Source organism: Arctopsyche grandis, chromosome 8, assembly GCF_051622035.1.
Source record: "Arctopsyche grandis isolate Sample6627 chromosome 8, ASM5162203v2, whole genome shotgun sequence".
NCBI classification, from domain to species: domain Eukaryota; kingdom Metazoa; phylum Arthropoda; class Insecta; order Trichoptera; family Hydropsychidae; genus Arctopsyche; species Arctopsyche grandis.
This window is the reverse complement of record NC_135362.1, coordinates 1,852,073-1,867,821: the sequence shown is the minus strand read 5'-3', so window position 1 is coordinate 1,867,821 and position 15,749 is coordinate 1,852,073. Positions and strand designations below refer to the sequence as shown.

Genomic DNA, 15,749 nt, shown 5'->3' with positions numbered 1-15,749 from the left:
AAACTTCCTTACGCAAAATCTACATAGACATCATTTTAAGAAACGCCGCAGGTTTGTGAGGCTATTTAAAAAAGTGGAGGGCAGTCTTGGTGGCGCCTTTGCAGGATCCTTTTCTAGTTTTGTGCAATGTTTCAGCGTCGGAAACTTCCGTGACATAAAAGCAATTCGCCAAAGAAGTTTTACTTACAAAATCATTGACTGATTAAATACAGCTTTAACTCAATCGTTCTATCTTCCCTACTTCGTCGATTTAAAGCACCAGCACAATGAAATCAACAATCATGTGCGACTTGAGGGAAATAAATACGCATACGAGTTATTTTTATATATGTACCATTCAATTTTTAGACCTTGGAAGTCCTAACCGGTGATAATGTACTTACGCATAACTAAACATGATCTTATTGAATCGATACAGTAATGCATGCAATAAATAGTGTGTGCATGTATGTGTGTTTTTACACGAAATTAGATTGCAATGAAAATAGTACCTATTTCCCGTATCACAGTATCACAGGTCGTGTACGTCGTATAAATACGACATTATCAATTATATACATATATATGTATATATATATATATAAATATATGAGGCACGTGAGGGGGAACCAGAGATACCAGCGAAATATGTGTACAATAATAAGTGTACGTATACCCAAGTTGGGTGTCGAGTTTATTAAATTCCGGAAACTGTCCGGTGAATCATCGTCGTCCTTTGAATGAGTGACTAATTTTATATGTTCGAACCCGCTTCCGTGTGAGATCTTTCGCCGATTATGTGGACAAAGTCTGTGCAGACAATATGGAGCTTCACGCTGTTGGTTAGCTAAACACTTCGGTCATTGTTTGGCTCGGATGATGGAAGTTATTGAAAGTGAACCTAGCAATGTGTTCTTCTGATGAGAGAGTGATTTTGTTTTGCTTTGGGTGGATTGAAAGTTACGCCGTGTATTGGAATCGAGTTGAAAATATTCCGAATCTCAACGGCCATGTAAAGATCAGGCGAGTCCTTTTTTCTGTTTTTTACATACCTCTTATACAGTTCACATGGTTTTTTATTAACTTCACTTTGTAAGTTCCATGAAATTCCTGCAAGTTAAAAAATTGTGATCTGATTTTGAACCATTCCCCAACTCTTTGGATCGTTTTGATATTTTAGCGATATACCAATACTAGCTAACATTGAAGTAAGCTAATGTCTTCGACATGACGCTAAAGGAGTTTATTCATTAAAAATTACATCGGAATCTTTTGTCAGATCGAAGCGACGATAGTTTGCTATCCAAACGTGGCTTTCTACCGCCCCTTTGCAACTCGCAATCAAAAACTCGGTGGTAAAAGTTACTTTTTGTTTGACGGGCCTTGTATTCTATTTTATTTATTACATACCTACATATACATATATATATATATATATATATATATATATATATATATATATATATATATATATATATATATATATATATTTATTTATACAAGGAAGGTTTAACAGGTAACCCCCAATACACCTTCCTGGTCAGTTATCAACATCGATATACAATTTTAACAAAGCATCATATTTGGAGAAAGCTATGGATAAATTTGTGATAAACTTACATTTTCGGAGCATTTTTTTTGTATAATTCGTCAAATTTCAAGATGCTGAAAAACTCGAAATTTTTGAGACATTTATGAATTTACAAATTTGCAGCATTTTTATACGAATCGGCGAAATTCGAGATGCTGAAACTCGAAAATTGCGAGAAATGGGTAAGGGCGAAAACACACGGCGGAATGTAGTACGTGGCTTTTTTTATATACTTTTATACGTGCGAAAAAAATTGGCATCCCTTGAATAAATTCATAGGATGCCCAGTACACAGCGTCCAAAAAAAGACCCCCTGGGTGTGTTCGGTAATATTGTGTCCTTGTATTTATCCTTGCTTGACAGTGATCGTTAACGGTTTTAAGAAATTTAGGAGAACTTGTCGACATACCACATCCCGCGCTGTGTGTTTTCGCCCTAAAGGTTGCCAATTCGTCGGAGCCGTTTCAATGAAAATCAGATAAAATTTGGCAAACTCTGATAAGAAACGATCGACCTGGAGTCACAAACTGAGGTCTGGCCAGCAGCAACCGGTGGGACTCGAACCCGTGACTTGTTCGACATGTTCGAAAGCATATATACTAACCACTAGTCGACGTTGCTGGTTATGTATGATTGTTTATACGATTTTAGGCCTTGTTATTAGGATGTGTAGTGGCTATATTTTAATGGTTGATTTGTGTGTTGTGAGAAAAGATACTTTACTCATCAGTCAAAGGACATGTGTTCGAATTGCACTCAAAACATCCGCCGATCATGCTTTTCACATCTACCAAAAGCTAAATATTTACAATGATAAATCATTATCCTATTTTCAAAGACATTTTCGCGTCCCACAGTTGCAATACGGCTCGTGTTTTCTCCCCCCCCCCCCCACATAATGTCGACGTTCTCTGCAAATGGTCAGCTGTTTATTTCAAGAGGCGAAGAACAATGGATCGCTGTAGCGAAATTTCAAAATAAATATATATAAAGTATATATTAGGGGGGGGGAGGGGGGGGGGGGGGGTTGCGATAGTTTACACCGCTCCTCAAACCGCCAGCTCGTTCGTTAAGTTTTATTGATCGCGAGATACGATCCACTTATCGGCGATATAAAGTCGACCCGGTAATTTGTGCATAATGTATATAATACGGTCGTCGTCGTCAACAATAATTGCCTCGACAGAAATATTTTATTTGTATATACTTGTGAAGTACCTCGTATTATATATGTGTATATATATATGTATACATACGTGTGTGTATATTATTCTCTTTATCGGATTCCTATTGGTCGATACGTGTCTCTACTTCTCGCGGGGGAGATACCGTATAGTGGGGTTTGTTTTTTTTTTTTGTTAATGTGTGTTCGGGTCGTTTCTGTAGTGATTTTAACCGTGGTGGGGGTTGGGGAAGAGCGGAAGTGACTATGGGGTCGGTGGGACCCCGAGGTCGCGAGGGTGCACTGCTTCAAATTGGTGGGTTTTTAAATTTCACTTTTGTGTTTGTGTAGGTTGGGTTTCGCTTTGACGTACAACTGCGTCTGTTGTGAAGGTTTTCAAGTTGAGATCTTAGAATTGAGATCTTCACAACGCCTGGTTTAGAATTTAGTCGTTATGGTTAATTTGTTGGAACTGTTTCAGTGATAATCAGATAAATTGTCAAACTCTGATAGGAAACGATCGACCTGGAGTCACAAATCCAAGGTCTGGCCAGGAGAAACCAGTGGGATTTGAACCCGTGACCACTGTGTTCGAAGCATTATATACTAACCACTAGTCTATTTATGTATTACTTTCCTAACTATAACCGAATTGATCATAAAAATTTTATACTATGGTCTTTTTTTTTAATTAGCCTGTTATTTAAACCGTTTAAATATAAATAGAATGCTCCAGAGATGAAAATTTTATAAAAATCGTCATTTTTTTAAAAATGATAATTCACGATTAAAAAAGCTTTTTAGATCTATTTAATTACAAATGATGTTGTCAATCTCGCGATTAACTAATATGTACACTGACAAATGTCGTTTGGAAAACACCAATTTAATATTCTTATTTTCGTTTATGTTGTTATGGAAAGTTCGCTCGGAAAAACTATAAATCTGAGAGCTGATCTTAAAACTGCCGGTAGACGTTTAATGTTTACCTTTGATCTTATATTGAATTTGAATCATCGATTCTTAGTACAAACCACCATAAAAGTGGTATGATTTATTAGTATGTTCGATGAATACCATACGAATTGATTCCGCAATCGTAAGAACTACACACGCTTATACCTCATTCTAGCTAGAAGTTCAAACTAGCTTTCAACTGAATAAAATCAAACACGAAACATTTTTCGTACAACCAGGCATTGCATTGCACCTCCACCACTCCAGAAGTTTGAGAAACGTATTATTACTCTCTATATTATTATTAGAGCCCGGAATCTGAAGGGGCTGTTTATTGTTCAAAGATTGTAAATGCATTGTTAAAGGTTTGCCGAACCATTTTTACAAAGGATTTACAACAATGGAACAATAGGCGGCACGTTTCCGGCCCCTTCAGATTCCGACCTCTAATTATTATTAGAGGTAGGATAGTCACAGTGCTATCCATTGTTCGGCAAACCTTTAACAATGCATTTACAACCTTTGAACAATACACGGCCCCCTCAGGCTCCGGTGACTAATTATTATAACATAAACCTCGTGTTGTACGTGCCTCGATTCTAATTAGACTCGCTTATCGTTCACATTTCTTCAAACACATTCGAATCGAACCCGAAACACACCTACCTACGGACAAGGTGTCTCGTTTATTGACATTGAAGTAAATCCGGTAGTAGTAGTAATCTGAACACGGAATAACCTCTTTTAAACCGGAATCAAGTATGTACGTGGTCGAGGGATGGATGGCAGCATTCTTTACCTGTTGTGTCCGGGGTGGGTCTGGCGAATCTGCGTCGAGCTGAAATCTGGGTTTGTTTTGTCGGGGCGGGTTCTCTCGCTCTCTGGGTCGGCGCAGGGCAGGCAGGTGGTGGCTGTCAGCTCGGTCGCACCTGGTGCCTCGAGCCGAGCCACCGACAACAGGTAAACACCAACACCTACGAACGGTGGACACCCACAGAAACACCCTCTCAGAATGTTAACCTCTCCGGTGTCATTTAACTAGTCACGGTATGCTGCGGTGGCCTTGCCGTGCGAATCCCGTGCCGAAACTCTTACTATGTACGTACGAGTTCTGGGTCTCGGCACACCACCACCTGCTCTCTCGCGAAAGCAACGGCTCGCCGATGGTGGATGGTCACTCAAACCTGTTTAAATGGCTACTGCCGTTTTTGTCCGTGTGTAGTGTGTGTATCTGTAATTTCGTCCACTCGTGTCGGGATGATGCTCGATTGTTTTGCACTTTGTATGTTTGGAGGAACTCTTGGGTATACGCTGATACTCTGATTGTGCTGGGTGTCGGCGAAACTCGCCCTATCCCAGAGCTTGCTGGATACGTACACAACACCAAACATGTGTACTAACCGAATATAGTCTGGTGTAGTACGGCGCTCGATTTTCTGATTGAAGTGGTTGGCATATAATGCTTTGAACATAGTGGTCACGGGTTCAGATCCCACTGGTTTTCTGCTGGCCAGACCTTGGGTTTGTCGATCGTTTCTTATCGGAGTTTGCCGATTTATCTGATTTTCATTGAAACGATTCCTACAAATGGGCAACCCTACCCATTTTCTCGCAAATCTCAAATTGTATAAAATGCTGCAAATTTACAAATTTGACCATAAAATGTCTCTGTGGATGTTTGTATAATACTAATAATACTTGTATCAAATGTAAAATGTTTCTAGCCAGGAAGGCGTATTGGGGTTATCTGCTAGGCCTCCCTGGTATAAATTAAAATTAAAAAATAAAATATAATCTTTACTAAAGGTGTGTTTCCATAGTCTATGGCTCGACGTTGTTAAAAGATACAAGGTCGCATTGTTATATAGATCAAACTTTGCAAGATATTTAGAAGTATGGGATTTTTAGTATATTTTATGAATTACCCGGCGTCGCTTGGGCGGATGAAAGTTTTAAGAAATGCAAATTGTCGATTTTCACATGATACAATATTTCGATATATTAAATGAAAGTAATTGGTCTATTTTGATTTCATAGCCAACAGCGTAGCTCAGTAGTTAGCGTGTAGGGTTCATGGGTTCAATCCCCGGCCTGATGCTACTAGCCAGAGCTTGGATATATGCATGTGACTCCAGGTCGATCGCTTCGTATCAGAGCTTACCATCAATTTACAGAAAAAAGAGCTTCGTAGTCAATTTACATGTTTTAATTGTTGAAGCGGTTCCACCAAAATTAGCAACCTATCCCCGTGTTCTCGCAAATTTGATTATAAATATGCGACCCACCAACATACACTGTAAAAATGTATATATTTCTCGCAAAAATTTGCTGTTTATTGAATTTGTCCATATATGGTATGTGTTTATGGAATTGTTAGTATTTATGCATGTACAAAAAATGGGTTTACCTGTAATTAAAAATATATATGTACTCCTGTTGTCTTGTAAAAGTTTGACCTTGAGTTTTTGACTCATCTGTACGAGGTGTCGCCACTTTGGGACGGGTTTTGCCTTATTTGGAAAGTCGTGTTTTTTTAAGCCGCATGTATGGACAAGTGTAATTAACTTGTAATAACATAAACATTATGTTACTAGGTGATTACATGGTGTAATTAAATTTATTTTCAAGATTTTGAGCGTCCCATGAATGAATGAATTAATAAATGGGATTTGTCGAAATGCAAATGTATGCAGATTTGTACATTTAAACACTGGTGAAATCATCGACCGAAATCGGAATTTTACTCAATCGTAATAGAATATTATGTGTAATTTAGAAACGTTTTTTTCGTTTTTGTATAATATTGTAATACGTATACCGAGTCCGCGACACGTCGGTTGCGAAGCGCTGTCTTATCAGACGATTTACGAACGGTATCACCGTTTGAGTACAACTGGATATACAAACGAGTTCTATGAACGTATGAAATCTTCTTCGAAAGCTCAACAAACCCCTTGCTATAACCCCACCAACGGACTTCGACCTTTTTTTTCATTCACATATACACAAACAGGTTCTAAAGTTATTTTCATTATTTTTTTTTATTATTATTATTTGCACATAGGCAAAGTCATTTATTGCTTTATTTGTTCGGCTCTTTTATAAATAAATATTCTTATAAATTAAATTATATTTTACTCGTAATTACCAGGTGGAGGTAATCTGTGTTTGAGTGATAGAAATGGTAGAAGGTACGCTTAATACAATAACAGTGTTTAGGATATTAATTAATTAATAATAATAATAATAATATATTTTATTCCAGACGATATAGAGAATAGAGCAATGAATAGAGTGAAATTATATTTCAAGTTTAAATATATTTTTACTGACGTTTCAGTGAAATCATAACCAGTTACATTTTCAGGGTTGGCCCTATTCATTTAATATTGGGTTGTTAGGGTTAAATTTATAGAGTTAAACGTTGTAAATTCATTGTTTGATACATTTTCACTGCTTGAATTGGTGAAAATATATTTTCACTTGAAATATGCTTTCACTGTAACATATAGATAACGCATATGAATGATACAATAAATAAATATAATAATATATAATAACCAGCTGAATAGACTAGTGGTTAGCATAGAGTGGTCACGGGTTCAAATCCCACTGGTTTCTGCTGTCCAGACCTAGGATTTGTGACTTCAGGTCGATCGTTTCCTATCAGAGTTTGCTAATTTATCTGATTTTAATTTGAAACGGTCCCAACAAATTGGCAACCTTTCCAATTTTCTCGCAAATCTCGAATTTCGCTGAATTGTATAAAATGCTGCAAATTTACAAATCTGACCATTGGTGTATTTGTGAATGTTAATTGATATGTATTTATTGAATTTCGCTGAATCTTTTAAAATGCTGCAAATTTACAAATTTGACCATAGATGTCTCTGTGGGTGTTAATTGATATGTATTTACTTTGTGTAATACTTATATCAAAATTTACAATGTTTCTAGCCATGAAAGCGCATTGGGGCTACATGTTAGGCCTTCCTGGTGTAGATTAAAAACAAATAAAATAATGATAATAAATAACGATAATAATAAGAAAGTCAATTTAATAACTAATTGATGACGTATTTCTAATAAAGTATAGTATAAACATTTCGACCCTTTCGAGATTCAATCTTATTGCCGTTTTCTGAGTTTGATACTAAATTTTTCTATTTTTTTTATAACGGATAAAATAATCTTAGGTTGTAAATGACACTAGTAGACTGCACGCCATCACATAAGATTGATACGAATGAACTCGCACTATGTATGGATTAATATTGTTTTCAAGAAGACTAGCATTTTATATAATTTACTGGAAAATTTAATAAATATTTCGGAAGGTTTCTGTATTAAATACTCTCTACTCAATATTACTGCTAAAATAGTTGATATTTTTTGGTTTGTTTTTTTTTTATCAGTTTAGTGATACTTCTAATATGCAATTGTCCTTATCGTTTCCACATACTCGTTGAATCCCAAGGCCGATTATAATTTATAATATATAGGAAATATATAATGACAGTTTCATTTTAATGTGAGTAAATCACGTATCTGTAATGTTATTTTGCGGTTTTTTTAAGGCTTTTATAATGTTTCATAGAATTCCCAAACATTCGTATTGTAGGGGTTGGGTTTGATTTGGCTTTGACATTAACGCAAATGAAAGTTACACGTGTGTTACGTCTTCCGTTTGAAACAATCGAATGTTATGAAATAAGGATTGTTTTATCTGTGTGTCCGATTAACGTGATTTGTGTGTTTGTGGTATTTTTTTTCGCTTTCAATTGTTGCGTATCTTATCGCTAATTATTTTAGCCTAAAACGAGCTGCGTTTTACAAACTGTGTGGAATTTATTTCGGTGAGCGCGTTTGGAGCTAGTCGGTATCTTTGTTTGGTGGTTTTTCATCGTCTTTTAAAAAACTGTCAGATTGCCAATAATTACGATACGATTAACCACATGATTACCGATCATATGCTAACCGAAATCGTTTAATAAACGACTAATGGTAGTACATATTAAAGAATCATGTAGAAATTTGTCTGTTGTGGCGATTTTTCATAGCTCAGCAATAATGGGATTTTTGCTCATAATACAGTTGTTCAGGTGGGGTGATCCTTGTTGTGTTCGGTGCTGGTTTTCAAAAACTCTAAAATTGAATCAGTTTTTGTATGAATTATAGTATATTTTATTTTTATATGTGAACTAGTGTGCCCGTTTGAATTTTAACGGTTGATTCTTTTAATATTTTTATTTAATTGTTTGGTTCAAAACCTCGATAAATAAAATTCCCGTTACGTATATTTTATATGGTGTGACGTAAACAATTTCGATTAATATAGTGATAGACCCGATGAAAATTTAATCGGGTTTATTATAAGTAAAAACTACATATCTACCTAAGTATATACAATGTAAAACATCAATAGGAAAATTAATTAATTCATTAATTTAATAAGTATTCATTCAGGAAACATTCGTAGTAAACAGTATATATACAGGTTTTTTCTTGATTCGTTATTATATTGTACGTTTTGTTGGCAGTGTTTTAACTATGACGTATATTTTCTCTCGGAGGGTCTCTTCTTACGATAAATGTCGTAGTCGGAGATCCTACGAAAGACTTGACAATAATCTTGGTCAGGCCTTTTTGTGAAAACGGGTAGCAAGGCAGCTTTTTGGTCTCTCGGTCTCCTTGGAAAGGGGGATGGGGGTTTATTAAAGAGGGGGGAAGTTGTGTGTAATATAATTTGTAAAAACATTATAGGAAATGTGTTTTTTAAGATATGAATACATTTTTTTGAGATTTTAAATCTGCAAAAATTGAGCTTTCGAATTAGTAGTTACAATATGTTAATTTTTAGATCTTTTTTTTTCACTGAACTATGTAAATCTGTGATCAATCCTAGTGAACATGTGACGTTTTGTTGTACTTATGCGGTCCTACTTTCTTGAACGGTGATTAAACTTTTTCGACTTTCCCCAGGGTGCGAATCCAGGACCTCTCAATCCTATCCGGAATGCTCTACCGACTTCACTTTATTAGGTATATATGTATTTTTCTATTCGCTTCTTACGGGCCCGGTTCCAAACGGTCCTATTTCGGTATTACGATCATGCGCTTCCTCATGGCCTTACGTTGTGCTATTGCACATTACCAATTGGCGTGTTTAGGAAGTCCAACTTATGAATGAAAGCTTGCGCGATGATTCACTATGATATTTCGAGACTTGGTTTTTAAGTATACAAGTACACGTGGTCGGGAGCGGTTTGGCGTTCTCATCGTCAAGAGTGATATAATTTATACGGATTTTTTTCCCGTACCATTCACGTGTACGTTCTCGTGTCGCGTACGATTCACGTGCTGTCGAATTTTTGTTTTGTAAGTTTTTTTTTATTTTTGTTATGGATAGATAGATACAGAGAGAGGGAGATGGCGACTGCGTTTAGTTTACGGATGACGCACGTCATCTCAGTGGGGGAGACGTCAGAACGCAACTCATCCAGTGGACATTGTTTGTGTTTTATGTCGTTGTGTAAAATATTGTATGAGATCGTGTCTTGGTATGAACGAGGATTGCGCACAATCGTACATACATACGTATCCATGACTTATACACCAACTTTGTTTAAGGAAATTGACGCGAGAAGAGAAAGTGTTCATGTTGTTTGGTTTTAAAAGGGCCTATGTTGTTGCCGTTTTAACTCCTTAGGTGATGTCTTTGTGTCGTAATTTATTACAATGGTCTGAAACTTTCCTTAAATGTTGTTCTGAATTGTATTCTGGACATAATTTGTCTTGAGTTAATGCGGCATAATTTGCCTTGAGTTAACTCGATTCATATTAGTCAGAACACCTTAGCTGGCTAATACAAATATTCCATGCTGTGAACAGCCGAATATATTGGTCGAATGTTACAAGTAGAAATTGAACCTGCTCTGACAGAACTACGCTTTATATTTTTCACATGGATCATGCTCATCAATAATCTTGATTGTCAGTCCATATCCGAACACTAGTTTTATATGACTTATAGGTACGCTAATTTCCAAAAAGTAAGTAGGAAGAAACACTATTCGCTTATAATTTTCAATAGTTTTAACAGAGGCAGACTGGACTGTGAGATTGTGGAATTTTTCAGTGGGTCATCATTAGTCTTCGGAGTCTGCTTGGTGCTCTCCAGTAGTTAACAAAGCAAGAGAGGAAAAAAACATCGACAATAGTGAACTATTTTTTTTTTTTTTTTTGCAAAAAGCTTGTCCCAACGCCGATTTTTGGGCATCATTACTAGAGCCCGGAATCTGAAGGGGCTGTTTATTGTTCAAAGATTGTAAATGCATTGTTAAAGGTTTGCCGAACCTTTTATACAAAGGATTTACAACAATGGAACAATAGGCGGCACGTTTCCGGCCCCTTCAGATTCCGACCTCTAATCATTACTAAGGGACGGCGGTTGCTCGAAGGCTAAAAAAATGGTTCACTATATTGTCAGCCATTTTTTTTTGCTCCTGTTATTTTATGGCGGAAACCTGACCGCCGCTCTTTAATCATTACCAGATACATGGCTGGTTAGTCATCAGTAAGGGCCGGCGGTAAAGATGCTCGACGGCTAAAAAAGTGGTTCCCTATTGTCAATTTCTATTGTCAACCATTTTTTTGCAATATATCTCTCCACTGTCCTCTCGGCCAATGGAGAGATATATTGTTATTTTATGGCGGCAACTCAGCCGCCTATCTCTAGCCATCAGAAGAAACCGGCGGACACGATTTTCGACGGGTAAAAAAATTGTCAACCCTTTTTTATTTGCTCTCCTGCTTTCTCGGACAATGGAGAGTTCTATTGTTATTTTATGACAGCATCCTCGCCGCCTAAGTCTGGTCAGTGCAATGGTTAAAAAATAGGGGCAGATCTAGGCAACTGCTTTATATATTTCAAGTAATTATTATAATTTATTAATTAAAATTGTTTTTTTAAACAGGAAGGGAACATTATTATGGTTGGAATTATTAATATCAAATCAATGGACTTTCTATGAACCGCAAGGATCAAAATTCAACAAGACCATGTACTTGTTTAGGTTGATAGTCGAAGAAGAGAACGTTGTTTGTTATATTTCCTCTAGCTTTTAGATGTTATTAAGTTTATAAAATGTGTTACCAATACGGCCCCATTGGCAAGTTTCCCCGTCCACAAAGGACATTGCTCCGCTCAAAAGCCTCTCTCTAGTCATATATTATATGCCAAAAAAATTCAGCTCGCCGGTAAATTCCCGTCCCTAATTAACTTGGGCAATCCTCTACATTTATATGTAGTATAATTTCAATTTGACCGTTGAGAAATATTTTCTGTATCAACTTTGGACTGAAGTCCAGCGAAATCGATTCATTGAAACAATCCAGAACGACTTATTAAGATTTCGTCTTTCTCACTTTAGCAGGAGGCAAAATATCCTCACATTCACCTACAATGTACGTATATTATTATATTATACACACAAGCTCCATTCGAGTTCTCGAGTAAGCTAAGCGAGGAAGAGGCTTACACACACACAAAAAGCAAAAAAAGCAAAAAAAAAAAAACACGAATTAACCCATAAAAGTTGTACTCGAAAAGAGCAGCTGCCTGCCGTTCGGGTCTGTGTCAGTGCAGACCATAGGAGGCCGCGCTGCGCTGTGGCAGAAGGGTCATTGTCGCGTGCCAGCCACGCGCTCTTGTACCGTTACGGCACCCCGGCGATACTGGCCCTTGCGTTTAATGAACTTAAGTGCGTAATTCCCCCGGGACGTTTTGTCTCTTATTTAATACTGTGTGTGGATATCGGGGGATATAAAGGTGGCCACACACACACACACACTCATTCGTCCGCTTTACCGGTGTTGGTTAGGCGGTGTCCCTTTTTTGTCGCTCTCTCGTTCCCTCCCCCCCCCCTATCCTCTCCAGCTTCCATGGTGTGTTTCGCTGTGTTTGTTTATTGTTATGGTGGAATATTCGGTATGGATAGCTTCCACGTGCTGGCTTTGGTGAGATGCGTTTGATATCTGATCTAAAGACGAGTGGGGATGGAAATGAAAAATATAGTTTATATAAAGTTACAAGACCACAATGATTACCTCGCTCAGCTCGAAACTCGTAACTGATCAGTTGACCCAGCGAGGCCGCTACGAACTATTTTTTACCCGCTCGCTCTTTTCTCGGCAGAGCTTCAACTGTAGACTTGGGGCGAAAACACACAGCGGTGCACGTGGCACGTGAATTTTTTTTTTAGATACTTTTAACATGCGAAAAACTGGGCCGTGCCTCGCTCATATTCATGGAACGCCCGGCGCCCACCGTCCCGAAATCAATCGGTAAAATTGTATAATTGCTTGACAGTGGTCGATAACGGTGTATCCCACATTTGAAGAAACGACCCCAAGCACATCTTGTGCTTGATCGCCGTCAGCGGGGAGACAAGCACATGACGTGCCGTTCTTCACTGTGTGATTTCGCCTTTAGCCTTTGCGAGCTTTGCTTAACTTTGCCTCGATTGGATAATTTATCGTGGCGATATACTCCACAGTAGGTTTTAGGTAGGAGGTACTTCAAAGATGTCAAACTAGACACTTTAACTTTGTGACAGTCAGTTATGAATAAGGATCGGCGGTCGGTTTCTATTTGTACAAAAAAATGGGTTCACCATTGTCAATTTCACTCCGCTACAAATGGTTGCAAACCACGTGGCCGCATGCTCATTTCATACTTTTGTCTCGGCTTTTGCCATTTTAAACTTGCCAGAAAGATCCAACTCCATTTTAAGAATTGCCAATCATCAATGTACATCGAAATGTCACCTGCGCAACCCTATGAATATCTCGTCTTTCGTACATGCTGAAATTCAAACATTAATCGAAATGAGCATGCAGCAAATGCTTGTCAATAAAAAAAGACCGCTCCATTAGTGTTCAAAGCAAGAGAGCAAAATAGCATGGTTTTGCTTAGAAATTAACAGTAGTGAACCATTTTTTGTGGGTTAAAGCATCCTGGCCGTCTAAGTCTCGTTATGACTATATATCGAATTCCAATTGTAGCAGGACCATACGTGCCGAACTGGGCAATCAATTTTTTTTACATAATTCTCATATAATTTCAGAAAACAATCCGATTAATGTGTCTTCTACAAATGTGAAAAACGCAATATTACCAAAATATAGCGTTTCGAAATATTCCCAAAAGTGTCCGTATGACTCGAAATATAATAAAATGTTATTAAATAAATGTATTATGAATGTTTGCTCCTCGTGATTTCCAAAAGAATTAATACTTGTGGGTATAGGATGTTTCAAATTGATAATACTGGTGTGGTTTATTTGCGATAACCATCCTTTACGCTTGTGTTTTGAGGTTAGAGTTCAATGGTAGCCAAAGGCGCGGTATAGCGGTATGTATGGTTTTGATGAACAATCTTCGATTTCAATCGACAGATGAACATGGGTGTTTAATGTCTAAAGATTATAGGTTTCATTGAAATGAAATGTCGAACGTGGCCTCACGCGTTAAAGGCATTTGAAGTAATGTTTTAATTTGTAAATGAATAACATAAAAAAATGGCGTCATATGGCGTTCATTCAACAGGCAATGTAAAAAAATAAATAATTCGTCCAAACTTTGTTTGGATCACGGAAATTAATGTAAACATTACACATTGTATGTAGTTGATCCGAGAACCTAATTACAATTAAGTTTTAAAGCTTCTATCGTGTATAATTTGTATTTGGTTATTGTTGTAGGAAAGGATAAAGCATGCTGCGCATGCAATTTTTTTTAATTAAATGTCAAAATGTATGGAAACACGCCTTGATATTTTGTAAGAAATTTCTCAAAATGAGCGTACGCAGTATTTGCTTGTTTACGATTCTCGATAGCAGTAATTCTTTCAGTGTCGAGATCGCCGTTTGTTATTATCTATCGAATCATAATTTCTTCAAAAACGTCAAGTTAATGATAGTGTGTTTATTTTTCGTTTCCAACGGACGCAGCTGTTCGATATATTTTCACGCGTATCTGAAAATTATCTTTTCATTTTGATTGAGAACTATGTATGTATGTGGCTTAGAACGGCGATCGGCAACCTATTATGCATTGAGATCTTTCGCTGATGCCAATAATGGCACGTAGGGGAACTACAGGTGGCACGTACATGTTATAAAAAGTATTCAAGGAAATGTTCCATGTAGTTAAGTTGAATTTGTGTTTATTTAATCAAATTAAATCGGATGTATGCGAGGTCACGCACGGTGAATCTTCTAATTTTTTTTCTCAATATTGGGGGAGGGGGTGTAATTATATGACTAGAACGTCCTAGTGTTTGAACTTTTACAATGAATGTGAAATGGGCTTATAATTTTCGTATCAAAAATTTGAAACGGCTGATTCCCCCCCCCACCCTTCTTCTGCTGCTTAACCCTTTGAGTGCTGGCGTCTTTTCTGTTGAAAGTCCGCCACGCTGAAAATTTCGCCAACTTTTACAACTAGAGTTATCTATTAGAAATCTAATAGAAAGTAGGTATAAAAATTGTAACTAATCCAAACAAACCCTAAATAACTACCGCCGAGGATTTCGAGTTTTGTAAAGGTGTGTTTAGACTCTAATATATCTTGCAACAATGTAAAATAAACAACAGAAGTCTATTAATGATTGTATTTTTCCAAAACCAGTTCCATGTTCTTCATTGTTGTTAAAATGTAATGTTAACAATGTAAATGCCAAGCTACAATCTTAAATACTCAGCAGTTAGGGATTTCCACCGGGAAATTCTGCTATGGTTATAACTAGAGGTAGGATAGTCGCAGTGGTATCCATTGTTCGGCAAACCTTTAACAATGCATTTACAACCTTTGAACAATACACGGCCCCCTCAGGCTCCGGTGACTAGTTATAGCTAGAGGTAGGATAGCCAAGGTGCCTCTCATTGTTCCATTGTTGTAAATCCTTTGTAAAAAAGGTTCGGCAAACCTTTAACATTGCATTTACAGCATTTGAACAATACGCGGCACCCTCTTGGTCCGGGCTTTAGTTATAACTT

The 15,749-nt window shown here is 37.2% G+C and overlaps 2 protein-coding genes across 18 annotated transcripts in view; one reads left to right on the top strand and one right to left on the bottom strand.

The window, feature by feature from the left end:
- The window catches only part of LOC143915612 (uncharacterized), an 854,026-nt gene that overhangs the window by 687,248 nt on the left and 151,029 nt on the right, over positions 1 to 15,749 (bottom strand). The gene's annotated exons all lie outside the window — the stretch shown is intronic.
- da (transcription factor daughterless) overlaps positions 1 to 15,749 on the top strand; it is a 49,885-nt gene that overhangs the window by 6,118 nt on the left and 28,018 nt on the right. For 8 of the 17 annotated variants that reach the window (XM_077436432.1, XM_077436426.1, XM_077436428.1 and 5 more), the window contains exon 2: positions 9,672 to 9,731. The exons of the other annotated variants lie outside the window; for them this stretch is intronic. In XM_077436432.1, coding sequence (XP_077292558.1) covers positions 9,672 to 9,731 — 60 coding nt within the window. The remainder of the gene's footprint in view (positions 1 to 9,671; positions 9,732 to 15,749) is intronic. 17 annotated transcript variants of the gene reach the window in all.